General features: G+C 34.2%; 2 protein-coding genes and 1 non-coding gene across 3 annotated transcripts; 2 read left to right on the forward strand and 1 right to left on the reverse strand.

The window, feature by feature from the left end:
• Nucleotides 1-4,687: 4,687 nt before the first annotated feature.
• On the reverse strand, nt 4,688-8,877 carry LOC146942015 (uncharacterized). The gene is made up of 5 exons (XM_085755983.1): nt 8,528-8,877; nt 7,400-7,440; nt 5,262-5,321; nt 5,108-5,164; nt 4,688-5,016 (listed from the first exon to the last, which is right to left on the reverse strand). The coding sequence occupies exons 1-5, from the start codon at nt 8,640-8,642 to the stop codon at nt 4,942-4,944; spliced, it is 348 nt and encodes a 115-aa protein (XP_085612109.1). The 5' UTR covers nt 8,643-8,877; the 3' UTR covers nt 4,688-4,941.
• A 2,246-nt stretch (nt 8,878-11,123) lies between these two features.
• LOC146942016 (U5 spliceosomal RNA) lies at nt 11,124-11,240 on the forward strand. The gene has a single exon (XR_015033897.1). It is a non-coding gene; the product is annotated as a U5 spliceosomal RNA (small nuclear RNA).
• A 9,142-nt stretch (nt 11,241-20,382) lies between these two features.
• On the forward strand, nt 20,383-24,418 carry LOC146942017 (seven transmembrane domain protein). Its single transcript, XM_085755985.1, has 7 exons — nt 20,383-20,524; nt 20,634-20,703; nt 20,813-20,872; nt 22,409-22,523; nt 22,690-22,805; nt 23,082-23,206; nt 23,924-24,418. The coding sequence occupies exons 1-7, from the start codon at nt 20,448-20,450 to the stop codon at nt 24,045-24,047; spliced, it is 687 nt and encodes a 228-aa protein (XP_085612111.1). The 5' UTR covers nt 20,383-20,447; the 3' UTR covers nt 24,048-24,418.
• Nucleotides 24,419-24,479: the final 61 nt, after the last annotated feature.

Raw genomic sequence — 24,479 nt, forward strand, 5'->3', positions numbered from 1 at the left:
AACTGTATAGAATAATGTTTGCATTTTTAGAACAGAATTTGATTCTAAGGCATATGGTTAAGTTGAAAGATTAAAAGATCATTTTTTTAGAGGATATATTTCACACAAAAAAGTTAAAAGCATATTATAGGATTAATCAATTCATTATAATAATAATAATAATAAAGGGTAGAATAAAAATATGTACACAAACATAAAGTTCATGTCCATCTTAGTGCCCGTTTGGTTCAGCTTTGAATATAATTGATTCTGAGAGAATTGATTCTGATAGAATTGATTCTGACAGAATTGATTCTGAGAGAATTGATTTATGTTTGGATACAATTGTGTATAATTGATTAAACAAAATGATTTATGTTTGGATGCAATTATGTAGAATTGCTTTTGAATGTATAATTACTAAAATAGACATAGCTAAAGGAGAATTGATAAAGAATGAGAATTGATAAAGGGCAATAAAGTAAAATAACATGTTGTAATAATAAAATATACAAACATATACACATTGTTCAAGGAGAATTGATTTTAGAAAAGCTAAAAGCTAGGATTTGTAGCTTCATGGAGAATTGCTTTTGGAGGATAAAAGCAATTCTGAAAAGCTGAACCAAACACGTTGTTTTTGGCTAGAATTGCTTTTGGCACTGTAGAGAATTGATTTTGGGCTAGAATTGCTTCTCAGAAGCCAAACCAAACAGGCCTTAAGTTGCAATTCACTTTGGAATGTAAATTGAGTAGTAATAATATACTAATATCGATTCTTTCGCAAAACAACTAGTCATAATTGGCTCCGTCAAAAAAAGTCTTAGGAGGGTGTATTGGATTGGGATTTGAAAAGATTTTAAAAGAGTTTTTGGTTATAGAAAAATCTTTAGGTATTCAGTCAAGATTTTAAAAGATTAGAAATAATTCTGGTGGTATTCAATTAGGATTTTAATGATTTTTTAAAGAGTCCAACAAAATCTGGTGGTATTTAATCAAGATTTTTTACAACTTAAAAATTGTCTCTTGGTATTCAAAAATGTATAGATTTCAATGGAGTACTTGGTATAATGGATTTTGTGAGACTTTTCAATTAAATTTTTTAAAACTAACAATCTCATACAAAGACATGAGATTTCTTGAGACTCTTTTTACTTGTTTCTCCCGCTTCACTCATCAACATGTGTTATTGTTGATATCCTCCTTTATTTTATTTTTTTGTTTTTCCTTTCTTTTTCCAGAATTTCATTTTTTTTTACTGAAGATCACGTTTACATGTTTATCAGTACGTTTTTTTTTTTTCCTACATTTTTTTTAAAGATCATGCTTATATCCTTACATGTTCTTACATGTTTATACATTTTCCTGTTCTTACATGTTTATATTATTATCAGTACGTTTTTTTTAAAGAATAACTTTTGATTTTATTAAGTAACTATTATTATTATTATTATATTAGTAGTTCATCTTATAATAGTAAAAAAAACCGATATATATATATATATATATATATATATATATATATATATATATATATATATATCGTTGTTAAAAAAAATTATTTCAAATTTGAAGTTTTTAATTGTCTTAAAAATATTATCAATTTATTGTTCAAACGGAACAACATGTATAAGAAGAAGATAATTTATGGTAGAATAGTTTAGATGTGAAAAAATATTACTTAAGAATTCTTTCAAAAAAAAATATATATTACTTAAGAAGACATGAAACTAGAACCACTTTGTTATTGAAAAATTATAAAATTGTATGATTTTATTTTTTATCATGTAAACCTTTGATTTTTTATTATCTTTAGTCATCCACTCTTGTAATTTTGTATTTTTGTGGTTAGTTGATAGAGTCTTTTTAAATCTTACAAATTCTCATAAAATACTTTCAAATCTTAAAAAATCTTTGAGTTAAAATCCATTGAAATCTTAAAAGTCTTTTATTAAAATCTTGAAAGTTATATATTCCTACATAATCTTTTAAAATCTTCATTCAAGACTTTTTTGTCAAAATAGTCTTTTAAAATCTCAATCCAATACATCCCTCTTAATTGATGTAAGACCTAATTACATTTTTGGTCCTCGTGTTTTGGCCTACTCATGAAAATGGTCTTGCCCTTTTAAAACAGAACAAAATTGTCTTTCAATTATCATTTTTGTTGCATTTTTCGTCCTACCCCCCCATTTTATCCTCCAAAAACGCACAGGTGACAAGTGAACGCCTATGTGGCATTGCCAGTTTGGAAAATGTCATTTACATGTCATTAAAACAACAATTTTTAATTTTAAAAAACAATTTAAACATTCATAAATTAAAACAAAAACAAATTGTAATTAAAAGAATTTCATCCATTTTCAATTCATTTTCCCATAGATTCATCATACCAACACCATCATCATCAACACACCATTTCCAGATCCATATTTTCATATTCATGATACCACTATTTTGGCATTTCTATTCCCTGTGTGGTGTTGTATTTTTCAGGCTTTGTTTATGGACAAGCCACTCAAGGAGCGCAGGCAGAAGGGGGAAAACAACGACACACAACAGCTCCTAATATTAGCAGAGTGGGGAAAACACAAATCCATACATCATTGATTGGAATAAAATTAAGTTGTTTCAAACCAGAAGGGATCTGAAAACGCAGAGCAAACCCAGTAGCCAAACAAATCTAGATCTCGCCGGAAAAGAACATCTTCATCGTAGAGTGACGAACCCAGAAGTAGCTCAAAAGAAGGAATCGCAGTCCTGAAATAAACAGGACGAAGCTTCGAAGTAACGATTACGACCCAGATATCGCCGAAAAAAAAGACCTTCGTCGGAGAGAGACTGAACCAGATGAATCCAAGGAGAAAAATAACCCAGAAAAGCTCGAAACACACAGTAGAGAGTGAAAACGGCAAAGTAAGCGGAATAAACTATCAAGAAACCATGAAATTTCTTCACTGTAAAATCACCGGAGAGGTTAGGTGTTCGCCGGAATAAAGCCAAAGAGGAGAGATAACAGAGAACTTCGGCTTCTCTCAAAAGGGTTTTGTGAATTTAGGGATGATGAATTTATTTTTTGGCTTAATTACACCACAGGTCCTTTAAGTTTGACGTTTGTAACATATAGGTCCTTTAAGTTCGTTTTGTAACAGATATGTCCTTTAAGTTTGATGTTTGTAACATATAGGTCCTTTAAGTTTGTTTTGTAACAGATAGGTCCTTTAACTCTGTAACAGTGTGCAACTAAGTCCTTCTGTTAACTCACCGTAAAAAACCGCTAACGTGACTGTGAAGTCTGTCAATTTCATCTCCTTTACTACACCCAGTTTTTTTTGAAGAATCAGGAGAAGATAACCGAAGGAAAGAAGACAACAGTTCTACCACACGAAATCTAATTGTTGGACTTTATAAGTTCTTGTCCAAGATTACCAAGTACATTGCAAAGGCAATAACTGAGATGATGAAACCGATGATAAATATACTCAACTCTCTATATAAGAAATTGTTATCATCTATCCTGCGTTCTTCCCCTGCAATAATGCTGGTATTACACTTGGAAGCCATTGATTTGACGAATTCAAGCTTTGGTATGAATAAAAATGGAATCAGGGTTTGAGAATTGGGGAAATGTAAGGGTAAAGGAGACGAAATTGACAGACTTCACAGCCACGTCAGTGTTTTTTTTACGGTGAGTTAACAGAATGACTTAGTTGCACACTGTTACAAAGTTAAAGGACCTATCTGTTACAAAACAAACTTAAAGGACCTGTATGTTACAAACGTCAAACTTAAAGGACCTATCTGTTACAAAACAAACTTAAAGGACCTATATGTTACAAACGTCAAACTTAAAGGACCTGTGGTGTAATTAAGCCTTATTTTTTTGAATAAGGGATGATGAATTTATGGAAGGGATGAATTGTAAATGGATGAAGAGAAAAGATGAATGAATGTTAATAATTCTGGATTTTGATTTGCAACATTGGTTTTTTATTTTATTTTTAAGCATTTTATATTTTTTAATTGTTTTCTATATTTATTATTTAATTGATTTAAATGACATTTTCCAAGGGGGAATTGCCACATAGGTGTTTTTTTTGCCACATCAGTTAAAAATTACCTGCGCGTTTTTGGAGGATAAAATGGGGGGTAGGACGAAAAATGTAACAAAAATGATAATTGAAGGACGATTTTGTTCTGTTTTAAAAGGGCAGGACCATTTTCGTGAGTAGGCCAAAACACGAGGACCAAAAATGTAATTAAGCCTTGATGTAATATAAACTATCAAAGATTAATTGCTATGTTGCACATTTTAACATTAAAAAAAAACATAAAATTAAAGGACTTTATTTTAGTTCAGTCCTTTCAAAACCAAATTTCACTAAGTGCACCTTTTAATTAAAATGAGGGACGAACATACTGTTTTATAAAGACCGGCAACAATCTTGAATCAAACATACCGTATTCAAATTTAAAATATGGGAAATTAAGAGAAAATTTTATACCAATTGCAAAAAACATCTAAGAAAATAAATTCAGCAGAACACTAACATGTCATAAAAGGAAACAAGTACTATTCACCCAAAAAAGCAACGAACTAAGTACTACAAACACAGTTCTAGATAAATTAGCACACACTATAGAAAACACCAGGCCACAATACCTGAGTAATGCATGACAATTGATCAAAATTTGATAGGGAAAAAAATAGTAAAAAGGTGGTTACTGTGAATTTAGCAACAAAGATCTAGAAGCCACAAGGTACTTCATATTTAACACCAAAACAACTTTTCTATGTGGATTTCAGTATATAATTTTCAGGCATGGTACAAGCTACATAGGATCAAAACTTCCAATTGAACGGACAAAGCTCTCTCCAAATTAATGTTGGAGCAGATTTCAGCCAAAGGGACAAAAAAGAAAGTAAAGCGTGCAGACAATCTGTTCGTAGAAGGTTCAAATTTAATTCTCCTGAAACTGATGACCACATCGGGTGCATGTGTAGAAAGTAGTTTGCCCTTCATCCGCCGATCTCATCTGAAATTAGGAAGATTTAGATACATAAATTTTGAGTACTAAACTAGCTTCAAATTAGACTGGCAAGCTTCATTGTGAAGTCTCATAATACCTGTCTGGTATAAAAGGCAGCTTCACCATGACCACATTTTTCACATGTCTTGTTGACCTGTAAACAAACAACAACAACAACAAATATAACATTAAAACATGTAAACATCTCCTTAAAGATCATGTCATTAAATACATATTGCAGGATGCATTACCTTAGACAATTGCACCTTCTGTTCTTCAATTAGATCGATTCCAAGTTCCCTTCTGATATCCTGCCAACCACAAAGTACACAAGGATCATTTGCCAATAATCAATAATTTGTGAATTTGTACGTGCTTAAAATCAAGACACATATTTTTCTAAATTGATATCAAAATCCTAACCTAGGTTGATATTTCAAAAGGCCAAATTATTCATTCATACTTCTAAAACAGTGATCTTTTCACCATATCCCACCACGACAAAGTAAATCAAGATATCGTTTACTTGGCTGGGAACATAGATCATGGAAAAATGCACTATGGTGTAAAGTGATGAAAGGTAAATATAACAGAGCTAATATGGAGGAGAATATAGTAATAGCAACAGCAGCTGATTCTGCATTGTGGAAGACTATGGTGAGGGTGTGGCCAAACTTCGCTCAATATGAGTATCGTTCTGTTGGTAATGGAATGATTACAATGGCTTGGAATCATAGTTGGATTGCCGTGGATTATAAAATTGCTGATATAGATATACCACCAAATCTGCAGCAAGTTTCAGTAGCAGCAGGATTGGTGGATGCAAGTGGAAATCGGAATGACCAAATGATTGATTGGTTGCCCAGTGAAATTCAAATCAAGATTAAATCCATTCTGCCTCCACACCAGGAGTTAGGGGCTGATATGAATTTATGTCCAGGAGATGTGTTTGGCAGTTTCACAGTTGCTAGTACTTGTTCTCTGTTATGTGGTCATGCTTCTATGGACAGAAATGACAATTGGAAAAGAATTTGGAGGCTGGGGGTACCTGAGAGAGTTAAGAGCTTTTTGTGGCTTGTCCTCCATGGGAGCTTAAAAACTAATGAGAGAAAGAACAAGATGCATTTGAGTACTCCATATTGTATCCATTGTAGAGAAAAAATTGAAACAAAACAGCATGTGTTGATAGATTGTTCTCAAGCACTTGCCATTTGACTGAATGTGGTTCTTACAAGCATAAGGAGATTTTTTTTTTGACAGCATTCTCATTGACGGGGTGGATTTAAACGTGAATTGCACAGTTGAATGGGAAAGTAATTAGCAGTGGAGAGACTATTGGGCATTAGCTTGTCATCAACTTTGGAGTTGGAGAAATAAAGAGATACACAACGAAAAAATTTCAAGCCCAATTAACAGATGGAGAGAAGTGCTTAACAAATTGAAAGAGAGTATCATATGGCTCAAGGGCTGAAGCTGTGATCAATGGCAGGCATGCACAACAGGTTCATATCAGTTGGAAACCTCCTTTGACGGGTTGGGTAGAATTGAATAGGGATGGAGCCAGCATAGGCGAGCTTTGGAGAGTTTTGCTTGGGCTGCAGATGGTGATTGATCAAGGATTCAAGGCGGTGGAGTTGTGTATTGACTCCCAAGCAGTTATCATGAGTATTAAGAAGAAAGTGTGTGTTAGTGCCAATGGTTGGAGACTAGTGCAGAAAATTCAGTAACTAATGGAGCGTGAGTGGGAGATAACGATAAATCATTCTTATCGGGAAGCGAACATGTGTGCGGATGGACTTGCTAATGTTGGATGTTGTAATAGCACAAATTTAATAGTTTATGATAATTGTCCTAATCAGATTAGCCAGAGGTATCTTGATGATGTAAAGGTTGCCACTCCTCTTTTAGTTTACCGGTAGTTTCCTTTTCATTATTTTTTCTGGGCTTAGGCCCTCTTGTATCCCAAAAAAAAAATATAAATACAGCTTATCATAGATCTGTGAATTATATGTACCTAAGTCATAGCGGAGGTGGACATAATCAATTTCATCTAAACACACTAGCATTGAACATGGATGATATATGATAAGAGTGGTATTGTGACTCTGTTCAAGAAGGGCGAGTCTCCAGAAAATAGAGAAGAAATCTAGAATTAATAGAAAGAAGTTTGAAGCAAATTTTCTCTGCTATTTTCATTCATCACTCGTCAATATAGTGATGATCCTTTGCAAAGTGTGCAGTGGTTTCAATATACTCTCTATCCAAACACCTAGTCACTCAGCCGTAGGAACTATAAGCCAGTGATAGAACATAGTGATATAATCATAGGATAGGGATGGATATAACATGTTTAAATTGGGCTATAAAAATAAAATCTGCAAAAACATACCTCAGCAGAAATTGTGTAACTTATTTCTTTTCCTTTAATATCTGAAGAAGACAAGGACATTCAGTTAGGACTTATAATGGGTTTTTGAAACACAAAAAATATTAGTTAACTTGAGCACAATATGCACAACAAATTGTTTACTGCATATGCAAGGACAGTAACGGTCTAACATATTCACGTTCTTAAATCCAAAAACACCATAGAAGCCTATTTTAACTGATGAATCATAAAAATAGCTTTCATATACAGTGTCTTCACTTGTAAAGCCTTACACATGACATGAATCACATAAAGACATAAAGAACATAAGTGAGATACACAATACAGTTGTACCCCTGCACCTAAGGAGTATGAAATACTAGCAGCAGATAGATAACTATAAAATCACATCTGATGTGTATCATTATCATTAACATAAAAACAACACACAGATGTCTTGTGAAGGCATAAGCATTGACTAGATGATACATTTTTTACAACTTAATAGGGGCACACATTTTGTTAAAAAAAAGTAAGTATTGCTCTAAAGAGTCAAGAAGACTCCTCAATTAATAGATCAAATGAAGACAAATCAAATAAGACTATTTTATCAGTGTGCGTTGCTTCAATACATGGTTTCAGATTAAATAATGTCCACAAAAACACCTAATGTTTATTTCCATATATAAGTGTTGTTATTTGTTACCCTTGGCATTGTGCTTATATATTTAATATTGTAAATAAGAGAAATCAAGTTGTACATTACTGCATAGACACTTTGCACTTTCTGTTTGGTCTTAACCCTCCGATCCCTGACGAATTGCACTCTGGTAATCCAGAATTTAGTCTGGAGGTAAGTAAAGTCTAGTCAAAGATTGTTTCAGCCAGTATTCAAACTTGAGTCAAATTCACCTTGCTCTTTCAATATAAAAATACTATTTTGTTTCATTTTCAAAAATTATTTCATCACCTACAGACCAAATTTTATTTTCACATACATTGTGTAGCACCAACTAGAAATTTTGATTCACTGTTCATCAATCATTAAACCATTTAAGCTACAAACTTAACAAGATACATACATAAAATAATCAGAATAAAACAAGAACACTAATAGATTAATTTGAAGAGAAAAAGAAAAAGTTGTACCCTTTATGTTACACTTGGTTTTGCACAAGGGGCAACATGCGTAATCAGTTGAGGGAACCGTGAGCATTGTTCCACACAAGTGACAGAACAGAAAATCGCGACCACGTGAATACATTGGCACTGTTTTAGGGTTACCTTGCCGGAGAAAGGGTTGCGTCGCCGGAAACGTGGTCTGGCACAGAGAGAAGTCGCGCACAGAGATGAAGTGTTGCCGCCGCAGGAGAGAGAGTGGGAGGTTCGAGGCGGCAGTGCCGCTGGTCTGGATGGCTGAGTTTCTTCTCTTTTTCAGCTGTCGAGTTTTTTGGCTAGAAGAAAAGGTATGGTAATGGGTGTACCGGTAAATAGTAACCGCGAAATGGTACTCAGGGAAAAGTATATAACAACTAGGGGTGTAGAATGTAAAAATTTAAAATACACTTCTTTTTCATTTAAACTACATTATCATTTTTTCCCCCCCCCCCGACCATAGCGGACACCCCATTTATTCACCTTGAAAAGGGTGAATTTTAGTCACTTGGCTATTTGACTAAAAAAAAAATTACATTATCATCTTAAAAAGAAAATATTGTCTTAAAAAACTATTGAACATAAGGAAATACATAAAAATCCCTTAAAAAAATACATAGAAGAAAATATTTCATTATTAAACTAAAAATCTTTGAGACTTGACATGCTTCCATCGTTAAAAATAAGGTGATTATTTTTTATTAGGTCCAATTCGTAATCTTAGATGACTTCAATGACCGAGTAGTTCCCTCAAAAAAAAAAAAAAAATCAATGACCAAGTAGTAAACTCATTTTCCCAACAATAACTTGAATGACGCCCAATAGTAAATGACTAAATAAGGTGATTTTATTTTATTAAATAGACGAAATTATAATAGCTACTTGAAAAAGTGAAAGAGTCGGGGTTTAGCCGTCAGGCTCAACAATTTATCATTTTTCTCAGTTGAAATGTCACTTGTGGATATTTAACATAACAACAATGTCCATTAGTCACAGTACCCTTGCCCCAATATCACCCTCCATATGTTTTTTTCTTTTCTTTTTAAGGGCATTGACATACAACGACTAACCACATTAACTATAGACCAACATCTATTTGAAATTTAATGGCAAATTGTGAAGTTTTCTGCATCGTGCAAGCCACCACCTATACTGGTGTTTACCAATCTTTCTCTCTTGTGATTTATCAATGTTAAAGTGAGATAACTTCACTCTTGCATGTTTTGTTGATTGTTGAATGAAACCTTGTAGCTTGGACTCTTCCCCAAATTCACTACTTGCTGCCTGTCATGTGAAATTGGAAATTGTGGGTTATTGGCCTAAACAAAGATGAAATTGTGTAAAGAAAAAAATATCAGCCTTAACTTGCTCATGAGTAACTTTAACTTGCCAAAAAGATATATTGTAGTTCATTTGCTGTTTTTCTGTATATGTTGAATAAGAGTATCAGTAAGATAGAAATGTAAAATTAGCAAGTTGATGATTTTCTTATTACTTCTACTTTTTAGTTTTGTGCATCATTGTTTCATCACCATCAAGAATGATTTTAGTGCTAAGAGATAACCGACCATCATGCAGGTAATCTGTATAAACCTGCTTGTCTGCTTCGAAGTTTTTTGTTGAGCGACAACTTATTAGCTATGTAGCATTGACACTTCAAATTAAATGCGTGTGTAAGGATCCAACATGTGTTGGTGTCCAACACAGACATGTGTAGTACATTCAAACACTTTCATTTATCAAATTTTTACTAGTATATGTCAGGGTGATATCCAATGGTTGTGTCTCGTCTCTATAAGTGCATTTATAACTTATGCTAGCCCCTTAATGTAGGCTACATGGCCTATATAAATGGTAATATTAAACCCTCATAAAAAGTCTTGTAAAAAATAAAATGAAATTGGAAGGAAAGATGAGAAACTGAGCGGTACTTGGCACTTCTACAAGTTTCTCAGGCATGGTAAGAAACAGTCACTTGTATTACTGTTGCAGATAGGAAAAATGATTAGAGAATATTCCAGAAAAGTGAAAGTTTATGAAAGACATCATGCCAAGGAAGAAGGAGGCTTCTGCAGCTTGAGAAGAAAGAAGTATTTTAATGTGATTTCAAATAGGAAGCAATCACCGTTATTCCTTCCATGGGACGTGTGGTTCGACAGTTTTTACGAATTCCACGTGAATTCATGCGCACCCAATACGCTGAAGTACCCGAATTCGGTACTCACGAATTGGTACGCGGTTCTCTGCATTTTCCAGGAATTATGTTACTATGCTCCATATATATATCGCTCTCTTTCGGTAGAAGTAGAGCTTCGATGACATGTTTAATCTTCTACTTTGAGATATTGAAGAAATCTAAAATGATTGTAAACATTTTGAAGATCAAAGATTTAACATGCCAAGTAGATGTGTGGATGACTAAATAGAAGAAGAGTTATGACAACAGGTTGCCCTTTGTTGAGGGTGGAAAGAAAGGAAAGGGGTCAAGTGAGTGGATGCCTATATTCAAACTAATGTCCCACATCGTCTGACGCAAAAGCTGAGCTGCTTGCATATAAAATGAAATGACTTCTTCTCTTGTTAAGCACGGAGCCGTGTGATGATGACATAGCGAACTATTCTTTCGCCTTTTACTAAAGAATACCGTGTCAACGTCACAATTTGTGGCATACGTTAGTTTTTGGAAGAGTCCTCTTAATTGAGGGCTCTGCAATATTAGTTTAAATATTTTTCAGGTTTATAAATGTTTAGAAAAATGCTAACAAATATTCTTTAATTAGTCCTCTTAATTGAAGGCTCTGCAATATTAGTTTAAATATTTTTCATGTATTAATTCTTTAATTAGTCCTCTTAATTGAGGGCTCTGCAATATTAGTTTAAATATTATTCAGGTTTATAAATGTTTAGAAAAATGCTAACAAATATTCTTTAATAATAATGTTTACATTAGAGATTTTGTAGTTATGATTTTTACCTTTTGTTAACAACACTTTTATTTTTATACCAATTAAATTAAATTTAAATGTATAATAATTTATAAATTAACCTCAACTATAATTCTTAAGCTTTTTTAAAAATAATATTTCAAATTGTTTATTATCGATACTTTTACTCAAACACAAAAAGATATAATATTAGTAATAGATTTTTCATAATTTAATTATCGTCGGATTAGATGGAGAGTTGGGATATCCCCTTTTGTCATGTGTGTGGGAATGGCGAAGAGAAGCTCATCCATGCCTTAAGAGATTGTGTTTATGCTACCCAAGTTTGGATCAGGTTAGTGGCTTCTATACATATTGCTAATTTATTTTCTTTGAATTGCAAGGATGGGATCTTCAAAAACATCGCTCATCGGAGTTACGGAGTTCACACAGAGAACCGGTGAACTACCTTCATGGTGACATGTTGGAACATTTGGAGGTGGAAAAATATAAGTATATTAAAGGAGGATTTTCATCGGCCTACTAATCATATTCATCTGATTCTTGAGATGGTTCGAGCCATTGAGATGGGCGAGCATCCTCACCTAGCAGGAGAGTCGAGACATCTTGACACTATCTACATTGGCTGGAAAAAACCACATGAAGATTATGTCAAACTTAATTCTAATGGAGCTTATAAGGAGCCATTGGACCTTGCAGGTTGTGGGGGCCTTTTTCGAGACGCCATTAGTCAGTGGATAACTGGTTATGCTAGAAAGATTGGTACTTGCGATGCTTCTCATGCCGGGATGTGGGACATGTATGAGGGGTTAAAGATAGTTAGAAGACTCATTGTTGAAAGTGACTCCAAACTACTAGTGGATATGGTCACAGGCAACTGCAAGCTTAGTGGAGCTACCCCTATCCTGATTCGTCGTCTCTGTGATCTCATTGATCTTCCTTGGAATGTTCATATCAACCACACTTGACATGAAGGCAATAAAAGAGCATATTGGTTAGCTACGTTTAGTCTAACACAAATTTGTTTTTCATCCATTATTTTAGAAGCCCCTCTAAGGGAGCTACATAGTATTATGTTTGAGGATATATCTAGAGTTTGCATGCTTAGAATATTCGTTAAATTTCATCACTCTAACATTTTGGTCTTGCTGTGTACAATTATGTGAATTGCGGTCTGCCTCAAATTGGCTTACACTCACAAAATTCTTGTAGTGTCCGTCTTTCCACAATTTACAATAAAACAACATGTATTGAAAAAGAGATACTATTTTTCTACTAAAAAAAGATACATTCTTATTAATTATTAGGGTTAAATATATTTTTTGTCCCTATAAATATACCAACTTTTCGTTTTGGTTCCTCTAAAATTATTATATATATCGAAATCCTTGCACCAAAAAATATATATTTATAAATCTAAATTGAAGTTTACAAAAATATTGTCTCGTTGAAATATTTTTTTACATAAGCACATGCCTAACTAAAGTTTATAATTAGTTTTTTTTTAGGGATAAAGTTTATAATTACTTACGAAATTCCTTTTATATTACGGTATATACATCAACAATATACAAAAAAAAAAATTATATTAAACATGTAACCATATTTTAATTTAATATTACTTTATATTTAATTTCATAAAAAAAGTTCTACAAATAATTATATAGCAAAAAATATGAAGTCCTTTTAATACAAAGTTTTTTCTTTTGACATATAGGTTTTGATTGGGAGTTTGGAGGGGAAGGAAAGGAAAGACTTTGAGGGGTGTAAAATATGAGGAAAAATAGAGAAATTTTTCAAATTTTCTAAAAAAGTAGTTTTTTAGAGAATGATAAATTAATGCATATGATTACTTTATTTTTAATTTTAAAAATATTATAACTACATAGATTAAATTTGAAGAATTTTTTTTTTACAAAAGATTAAATTTGAAGAATTCTTATTAACCATCCAAAACCTCCCAAAACCCTCCTCCAATACAATTTTTTAGTTTCTCCAAATGAGGAGGGTTTTCTATTATGAAGAGAAGTTAACCCCCAAAGCCCTCCTTCTCATTTTCCTCTATCTCTTCTTCTTGTTCATTCCTTTTTTTCCAAGCCTTCCCCTCCCTTCCCCTCCAAACTCGCAAACAAAGCCATAGTAGTTTTCTTAAAAATGATTTTAATGATGTAAAAAATGAGAGAAAAAAGTTTTAAAAATATTTGTTACTATTATAAGAAAACACAAATGAAATCTCATCTCCATAAAATTATTCTCAAATGATCGATCTTTAAATTATTTATATGATCTTTTATTTTAATTTTAAATAAAAAGTTGTGATTAACATGTCTATACTAAGCTTCAGACTTTTCAAGATTTTAAATTGGTTATTTGATCCAAATTAATTGGTTATTTGATCAAATATCAAGTATAAAAAATCACACGGACATGTTTTATGCATTGTCCCAACCAACTGAGCTAAGCTACTTTGCTCAAGAAAAGAGTATATTAACTTGATCAAAAAAAAGAAAAGAGTATATAAGGTTTTTTTTTGAGAGAAAAGAGTATATAAGGTTAAATGATAAGGGTATGCACATGGTTAGCTGGAAGAAGATGGCTCAACCTAGGAAAATGGGTGGACTAGGAATTCGTACCGCACATTTTCAAAATGTGGCACTTCTTGGTAAGATTGTTTGGAGCTTATTGCAGTCGGAAAATAAATTATGGGTTTCTTTGTCGACTGATAAATATTTGAAAGAAGGAGCTTTGTTTTTGGATATAGCAACTAATGGGTCACCAACTTGGCAAGCAATTTTAAAAGTGTTGCTTCTCTTGAAGGACAGTTTCACCTTCAAAATAGGAGATGGGGACACAAATATTTGGTTTCGACCTTGGATTTTGAAGCAACCTTTATGTGAAGTGGTCCATGATATTGCTCCAGGTGATATTTGTTTGAAGATCAGAGACATGTGGGATGGCGATGTTTGTAATGTTGCAAGTTTACATACCTTGTTGCCTCCTAATATTATTACATCCATCCAACATATAGTTCCATGTTTTGTTGATTCCTTGGAAGATACTTGGGTTTGGAGTGCTAGTCTGAATGGTCAATATACCGCAAAAAGTGGCTATACTTGGCTCTTATCTCAACATAATAATGAAGTTTCTCAAGAATCTTGGTCGTGGATTTGGAAATTACATCTCTCAGCAAGTGTGCAATTTTTCTTATGGCAAACATGCCATAAGTCTCTCCCCACTAGAAGTATCTTGTGCCATCGGAGAGTACTTTTAACTCCTACTTGCCCTTTCTGCAGTGAAGATGAAACTATTTCTCATTGTCTAATGTTATGTCCACGCTCAGTTGAAATTTGGGCTGATTGTGGGTTTAGTGATGTTCAAGTGATGTGTGATGAATATCTGGCAAGTGTACCAAAAATATATCGAAGTAATAAAATTTATAAGTTCGTATCCACTAGGACTGTTTCAATTTCTAATCGGCAAAAGCGTTAAAATTAAGGATGTATTAAATTTATGGGGTTGCCCTAGGCAGTTGGATTTAGTTTTATAAAACTTAAACAAAGTAAATAAAATGGGTTGATAATTGGATTAAAAACAGATGACCAAGCCTTTCGAATCCTCTATTGCTCATTGTGAGTAATTTACCTCTCTTCTTTCTCAAAGAAATTAACCTAGCTTTACGACGGATTAACTAAGTGATTTTGATCAATCTCTTGACTCAAAACCCTTTCCTAAGTTATAACCCTATTAATCTCTTAACCAGATTGGATAACCGTGGAAGCAAAGTCAGAACGTTATTCCTTAAGTCATAACTCTCAATTTCCTATCTCTAGGTTCCTAGTGTTGAGTTAAACAGAATTACTATTTCAGGATTAAAAGCTAGGGCTAGTAGTCATTCAATTCCTAAGATCAATTTATGTGATTGAAAGAAGCTAGGGTTAGTAGTCATGCAAACAATCATACAAAAAGCAATGAACACAAATAATTCTGAATAAAGACTAAGTTTTCATTGATGTCAAAGAGAGTTCGTAACAAATTACATGGTTCACAGATCACAAAGATTCATATCATGGCTTAATCAATCTAAGAGTTTAGCTACTCATAACTAAACAATCAAATACATAGAAAATAGTGAACATACATAAACCAGAACCAACTATGAGTTGGGTGAGATCCACTGCGTGTTCTGCGGTTTCCTGGTGCCGTCTATGCTCTGTTTAGGTCTCCAAAATCGCACCCCAAGCTTCTGGTCGCTTCTGGCTTTTATAGACACAAAATTAGGGTTTCAGAAAGCCCATCATCGTGCCACGTTACGATCCAATCGTGGCACGATCACTTCATTAATCCTACGTGGCAGCAGACAAACTTTCATATCGTGGCACGTTCCAGATTTCATCGTGGCACGAAATTTCCAGTGACAAATTCTTTGTCCCACGTTCAACAAACGTGCCATGTTACGATCCAATCGTGGCACGATGTTTTATTCTTAGGCATTTTTCAATCTTTTCAGGAATTTCTTCTCTTGGGCTCTTGTTCCTGTTTTAATCTGATTTCACCATGAATTACAAGCAGTTGACTCTCTAAACATTACAAAAAGGACACAAATATGACTAAAAAACTAGTAATGACGTACTGTCATCACAACCCCCAACTTGAACCATTCCTTGTCCTCAAGGAATCTGCTTGCAAGATTGACAATCGGCAGTAAAATAACAATTACCTGATCAAGCGATAGTACCAAAAAGTTCAACTCCTTACTAGCTAAAGATGAGCTAGTTTGACTTGTTAGCAACCACCAATTCACAACTCCACGCAACAATATGAAAAGGGTTCACACACAGTCGACATGCAATCTACATATTACCATAAGCTTGAAAAGTTTCTAAACGTCAATCAGAATCAATGTCAATGCACACTTTGAGGTCTTTAAGGGTTATAACGGGGCTTAGGTGAAGGTGGGATAATATTTGGATAAGTAGGCTACACAAAATTTGAGTTAGGCATTCCTACGGAAGTTAAGCACAAAATTCAATCCATCATTCATTCACCTTATGGAACAACAACAATTATTGCAAAGGTACTAGAGAATACTTGTAACTATTGGGACAATCGAGTTTAAAGTTACTCTGATTTTCAATGTGTTGTCCCTTTTTCATTCTATTTTTTTTCTTTCTCTTTTTTTTATACACCATTTTTGAGTGTATATACACCATTTTCCCGTGTATTTTTCATGATATGTTCTTTCTTTGTTCTCTAGTACCCCCACCCCCAACTTAGTTGGTTGCTAATTCCAGAAGCAACCCCAAACTTAATATTTAGCAACATTCTACAATGCCTAACTCAGAAAAACAATATGGGACAAGTCCTAAAAGTTTCTAAGCTTGTAATGCAGTTTGTCACCGAACAAAAAGATCTAAACCTACCGGCTCAATTTGGTTAAAGAAAGGATAATTATTCAAATATAAACAGGGTAGGCTTCAAAAAGGCTCACAGGACCAAGCACTTTTGCCTCAGTGTGCTAATGACAAAGATCAATCAACAGTAGAGAAACAATGCAAGTTCTAGAAATGTAAAAGCATGGAACACTCTATATAAGTAAATTGAAAAAAAATAAAATTTGGCCATGAACCTTACAGTTATGATATCTGGGAGTTGTGACTACCTATCTTTAACTGCCGTACACTTCGCCTTTGAAACATAAGTCACTCCTCCTTTTGAACTTTTGGAATACCACTTGAACAAGCATTTGTTACTAAACTGGAAAAAGTCAATAAACAAACAAATTCATCAATAATAAACAAGTGCAAATTCAATACATAACATGGGGTACAACTGAGTTATTCAAACACACCGACAATTGTTTGACTCAACAATAGAAATAAAATACTGAAAATAAAGACATAATAAAAAGGATGGGTTGCCTCCCACCAAGCGCTTTCTTTTACGTCATTGAGCTTGACGCTTCAACCACTGTTAGGGTGGCAAATATGTTAGAAAGAACACATCATCCTTCTTCTTCCTCTTGTTTGGTAGGAATTCCATGAATTTGTAACAAAGAAGTAGATGCTCCCATGCGCTCACAATTAAACCTTTGGAATTTAAGCTCTCCCACCTTAGAGAAGGATATGCATCCATTTGCACACGAGTGATTTCCTTAACCCCTGTTGGTTCAGACTTTGAGGAAATATCTACACTCCTCACTTTTGGATTTTCTCCCAACACAACCTCGTGACACTCAGTCTCCATCTTAACCAACTTCCTTTGAGACTCATGTGCTTTCTCAACAAGATCACCACACTGAACATCAAACTTCTCAAATGAAACTTGATTTGACACCAAGAAATCATCTAAAATATTTTGCAGTTGAGTATTGTAATCAATGTTGATCACCTCTTTCTTCCCTTCACAATTACTACTTGGTTGATTCGCCTCATAATGACCACAACTCGAGATTTTGTTGTCCAAAATTCTGATCTTAAAAGATAGCATATATTTTTCATACTGCAACTTAGCAATCTCTTCTGTGTCATAGAGGAGTACCCTGTCTATCATAGCTGCAAAACTTGGATAAACTCTTCAGTAGCAAAGCACAAAGAAATAGAAGTGAAGAGCAATTTTTTTTTTATATATATATAAACAAAAAACATAAATGACAGAAATCCTAAATAATAACGAAATTACCAAGCTGAAATGATTCAACAGTCCCCGGCAACGGCGCCAAAAACTTGATAAATATCTGGCAAGTGTACCAAAAATATATCGAAGTAATAAAATTTATAAGTTCGTATCCACATGGACTGTTTCAATTTCTAATCGGCAAAAGCGTTAAAATTAAGGATGTATTAAATTTATGGGGTTGCCCTAGGCAGTTGGATTTAGTTTTATAAAACTTAAACAAAGTAAATAAAATGGGTTGATAATTGGATTAAAAACAGATGATCAAGCCTTTCGAATCCTCTATTGCTCACTGTGAGTAATTTACCTCTCTTCTTTCTCAAAGAAATTAACCTAGCTTTACGACGGATTAACTAAGTGATTTTGATCAATCTCTTGACTCAAAACCCTTTCCTAAGTTATAACCCTATTAATCTCTTAACCAGATTGAATAACCGTGGAAGCAAAGTCAGAACGTTATTCCTTAAGTCATAACTCTCAATTTCCTATCTCTAGGTTCCTAGTGTTGAGTTAAACAGAATTACTATTTCAGGATTAAAAGCTAGGGCTAGTAGTCATTCAATTCCTAAGATCAATTTATGTGATTGAAAGAAGCTAGGGTTAGTAGTCATGCAAACAATCATACAAAAAGCAATGAACACAAATAATTCTGAATAAAGACTAAGTTTTCATTGATGTCAAAGAGAGTTCGTAACAAATTACATGGTTCACAGATCACAAAGATTCATCTCATGGCTTAATCAATCTAAGAGTTTAGCTACTCATAACTAAACAATCAAATACATAGAAAATAGTGAACATACATAAACCAGAACCAACTATGAGTTGGGTGAGATCCACTGCGTGTTCTGCGGTTTCCTGGTGCCGTCTATGCTCTGTTTAGGTCTCCAAAATCGCACCCCAAGCTTCTGGTCGCTTCTGGCTTTTATAGACACAAAATTAGGGTTTCAGAAAGCCCATCATCGTGCCACGTTACGATCCAATCGTGGCACAATCACTTCATTAATCCTACGTGGCAGCAGACAAACTTTCATATCGTGGCACGTTCCAGATTTCATCGTGGCACGAAATTTCCAGTGACAAATTCTTTGTCCCACGTTCAACAAACGTGCCACGTTACGATCCAATCGTGGCACGATGTTTTATTCTTAGGCATTTTTCAATCTTTTCAGGAATTTCTTCTCTTGGGCTCTTGTTCCTGTTTTAATCTGATTTCACCATGAATTACAAGCAGTTGACTCTCTAAACATTACAAAAAGGACACAAATATGACTAAAAAACTAGTAATGACGTACTGTCATCAATGTTTCACAAGGTTGGTCTAGAAAATATTTCAAAGATCCTCGCGACTTTAGTGGATGAAGCGGGTATTTTAGCTCCATTAATAATGTGGAATATTTGGATCTCTCGTAACAAATTTATTTTTGAGGGAACAACTCCTGTGAAGTACCAGATCATAACCTCTATCTTTACTCAGCTACATGTTTCCAAACAGGCGTTTGAAAATCCAACCTCCCACTCCACTCGAGCAATTCGTGAGGTGTGTTGGAATAAAGGGGATGAGGATGCCATGATTCTCAATGTCGATGGAAGTGCTCTTACTAATCCAGGGAAGGCAGGGTTTGGTGGCTTGGTGCGTAACCATGATGGAACATTTCAATTTGGTTTCTATGGGAGTGTAGGTTTATCTAATATTCTCCATGCAGAAATACAAGCACTTTTAGTGGGCATTAGACTGTGTTGGCAGGCTGGATATAGGAAAGTAATGTGTTTCTCAGATTCCTTGCATGTGGTTCAACTTGTCACAGAGGGAACATCTCAGTTTCATCATTATTCGAATGAGCTAGAGATTATTAGAGGTTTCATGGCAAAAGATTGGTCAATATCGCTTCATCACACCCTTCGCGAAGGGAATGCTTGTGCAGATGTGCTAGCAAAGTTGGAAGCTAATAACGTAGATCCTTTAATTATGCTCCAAACGCCTCCTTCTAGTTTGTCATTAGCTTTGCTAGCTGATGCTCTTGGGGCGTCCTTTGCAAGGATGTAATCCCTTTTTTTCTTTTCTTTTTTCTTCTTTTTCTTTTCTCATGTAACCAAAAAAAAAATATAAGGTTAAAGTTAAACATATTCGTTGGTTAATTAATTAATCTGAGTAAAACAATATAGCGAGATAAAAAAATTTGATTAGCGAAGAAGCATATAAGAGCGATTTGAGTTGAGAAAGAGAAAGAGAAAGAGAAAGGTGAAGTGGAATTGCGCTTGTTGTTGTTTCTGTCGTCTCAAAAGATCAGAATCAGATGACGGTGTTTCACTTCTTTAACTGTGCGATTCTCACTTTCGGCCCTCACGCCGTCTACTACTCCGCCACACCTTTGTAAGTACTTTTTCATTCAACAAAATCAGATCTATCGATTTCAATTTTTGCTCCCCCAATTTCGCATCATGAAAACTAAATATAATATATTAGTTTGAATTTGATTCAGATCTGAGTATGATACACTCGGTACTTCTATCAAAGCCGCAGTTGTTTATCTCGCTACAGCATTAGTAAAGGTTGCTACTGCTAATTACACTTCTCTACTCCTTTTTACATCTTCAAACCTAATTAACTCTCTAACTAATATTTTTTTTTTTTTTTGTTTTGTTTTCCTTTCTCTGCCAGCTTATTTGTTTGGCTACTTTTCTCAAGGTATCTGAGAGTGATAGCTTTGATCCATATCAGGTGTGTAACATGTATATTTATCTAAATTGCTTTCTCAATGTGTTAGTTTTTCCTAAATTATAATAAGGTGTAGTACGAAGCTCTAATTCCTTCCATTCTGGAGGGACGGAGTTCTTGTCTGTGTAGGATCTGAAATAATTGACCATTTCATGCTTCACTCTTGTGTAATAGAGACATGAATTGAATATGATCATCTTGCATCTTTCATTTCAATTAATTTAACAACATTTAGTGTTATTACCCAAAATACCTTTAAATTAGTTTCTTAATGGTGTGATGAGATAATTACTATAATTACGGGTAAGTTAGTAAATGTAATTCATTTTTAAAATGAAATCAAGAAAATTAAATGTACAACAGCTATCCTTAATAAGTGTGAAAGTAGGTATTTTCGCTTAAGTTGAGTGCCAAGAGAGCAGATGACAATGATAGATACCCTCCAATGTAATTAGGAGATAATTTCTTAAGTGTGATAAATGATAGATACAAGAGAATATTTGTGGAGGATTTTCCTATAACCGTTCATGGTAGCTGGGGATAGAGGAGTGAGGAAGGTATATATACCCTGCTAGAGATAATGATTTAAAGCAGGGATAGGGAGAGAGAAAATGTAGCCAATCATTTTGAGTTAGGGATTTGGGCCACATGATGGGAGGAAGTAGACCCCTTCAAGATTCCGCAGTATCTCTACCCGTGCTATCTTTTGTTTATTTAGAGATATAACATAATCACTCACATGTCTTCATCTAAAACCTTAAGGCTTTGTTTGCGAGTTTTGAGGGGAGGGGAAGGAAAGGCTTAGGAGGGGAAGGGAAGGGAAGGAAGGGAAGGAGATGGAGGGCTTATGTGATAATTTTACTATTTTACCATTTTTCTCTTAAAATCAATACATTATGTTATACTTTGTTATTTATCTTGCAAATTATAATTAAAATTTTGAATTATTATGAGGACAAAATTGTCAATTTGTATGTTTAACCCCCCAATTTGGGGGAACTTTAAAATTGGACATATGAATCCCTTCAAAACCCCCCAAAACCTTTCTCTATTTTTTTAAAACTCCCAAACAAGGGTTTACCTCTCCATAAGCCTTTCCTTCCCCTCCCTTCCCCTCCAAAACCCAACTCGCAAACAAAGCCTAAGCGTTTGGTATATTTTGTTTATGGCATGATGTTACGACTTGTGTGACAAAGTTTTCTTGACTCTAGTGTTTGATCCTTGCCATTCCTATTTATTATGATAAAAACTTAAATTTCAGCATAAGTAGGCGGTCATATGCATTATCAATGCATAAAGCCCAAAGGGATCTCGTGTCAGTGAGCATATTAGATATTAATTATTAGTGTCATTTCGCCTAAAAGCTTAAGCTTTTGGGATAGATGGTTCATGGCAATTTTCATTTGTTTTGTGTCTGTTATTGAGAAATTACAATGGTCTTCGTCTGCTTTTAAGAGCCAATTTTCATATATTCTTATAGAGTTCCATATTTTATTATGTTTGTTGTCTGGAATAATAACAAATGGCTTTGTTTTTCAGGAATTTTTGAAGGCCTTAATAGGTTTTATTGATGTTGCTGGCCTTTATTTTGCCTTAACCCAGTTGACTCACAGAAATATCTCTCAAAATCACAAGTTTCAAGCAGTTGGACTTGGTATGTATATGATACACTATTACATCTGAAGCAAAAATTAGTTTTAAATTTATGTGCATCTTGGAAGTTAGAAGTGATGTTCTCCTTCCTTGATCGGCCTCTGGTGTTTCTTTTGCTATTCTGCTTCTCTAACTTTCACTTGTTGGTGTCACTTCTCTTGTGGCAGGCTGGGCGTTTGCTGATTCTGTACTGCATAGGTTGGCTCCTCTTTGGGTGGGTGCTAGAGGATTAGAATTTACTTGGGAGTACATTTTGCAGGGCCTAGAGGCTAATGCAAATTTGGTACGTTCTTTAGCTAGAAGCCATTTTTTTTTTCTCTCGGATAATATTTTGTGACTGCGCCTAGAGTTTTGAATTTTTTACAATCCACATTAATTGGAATAACACAGCAGTTTGTCAATGTTGTTTTTATAATCCAACATTAATTGGAATAATGCAGCAGTTTGTCAATGTTGTTATGTGGTATAGGCGAAAAGACTTAACAAATAACAATTTGTGTGCAGTTTGTCTTATATGTATTATCTATAATATTAAAGTTTCTGCACTTTATCTGTACAGGTTTTGAGCATATCCCTCGCTGGACTGGGATCTTTGATGTGGCTCCGAAAGAATAAACCCAAGACCCTCATTCCTATTATATACTTGTGTGCTGGGATTGTAGCTACCATGCCATCTATCACAAGGTCTTTACTGAATGACTCATTACACTTTCTGTTAAGTTGTTGATGTGTAAATGCACTGATGTCATTTTAATTTGAGGAATGCTAGCAACACTCACTTTTGAACACTCTCTCTAGCACTCACTCTTTTATTGGATGGAATCAATGTATGTCCCACCACATTTTGTGGGTTCTATTTGCAAAGTGCAGACCCGCAATGATTTAAAACAAGAAGAGGGTGAGTATTAGAGAGAGTGTTAAAAGAGTGTTGCTAACACTACCTAACTGGGATTTTTCTTCTCAAAAAAAATCAATATTTTGAATCTAGACCAAGCACAAAAGCCTCAATGAGTGTTGTTATATAGCAGCTATAGCGCAATTGTTTAGTGGAATCTGAACAAATCACTATTGTTCCACGATATGTTATTTAGTACAAAGTGTTTCAAATAGATTACAGTGGCGCTATAGCATTGTAGCATAGTGGAATTTAAACAATCTACTATTTTCCGCGATCCGCTATTGACAACACTGGCTTCAATTGAAAATTCCAACTTTTACCTCTCTTTCTCCGAGTCTGTTGCTGCGTAGATGTGTATTATGATAAAAGACCTGTCTTTTTGGATAGAATCACTGGTCTATTAGATATGGTGCTTGGTAGTAGTTATTTTTTAAGTCATAACACGAACTTTTTTATGTGCCATTTACTGTAGCGTAGTGTTTGCTAAACTGTGTCTTCTGCAGCTATTTGAGACGTGGATTGGGGTGGCATCTTCCCAAAGTGGTCGGTTTTGAGCTCTTCACATCCTTGGTGATGGCTTTTATAAGTTGGCAACTGTTTGCTGCATGTCAGAGACCTTCAGCGTGAGAAAGCTGCTACTTAATATGATAGAATCCTACATAACTATTTTCTGAGTAGATTTGTGCTCCACTGTCTGCTTCTTTTGGCAGCAGCCATGCAGTTTATTTAAAATTCATAAAGTTCAATGTTTTATCAATTGCAGTTTTTCAATATTCTGATTTAGTTTAACACGCCTATTAATTTTTTTTTGTGGTAGAATGTTGGCTGCAATTCATTAGAAAATTTAGTCATCAGAGCATTTTCTCTCCATTCCATATCTTTGGTTTATCTTAGCATTTTACTTTTGTTTCAAAACAATTGGTGTATTAGAAATTCAAGATATATTAACATTTGTTTTCTAATTGTATCTTTGGATATAATTAAGATGACTGTTTTAACGAGGTTGTTTATAGTAGATTATTTATACTCTTCAGATTAAAAAAAATTAGAATTGTAAAA

The sequence above is a fragment of the Medicago sativa genome, chromosome 3, assembly GCF_051527215.1.
Source record: "Medicago sativa cultivar Bolivia chromosome 3, Bolivia_mono, whole genome shotgun sequence".
NCBI lineage: Eukaryota > Viridiplantae > Streptophyta > Magnoliopsida > Fabales > Fabaceae > Medicago > Medicago sativa.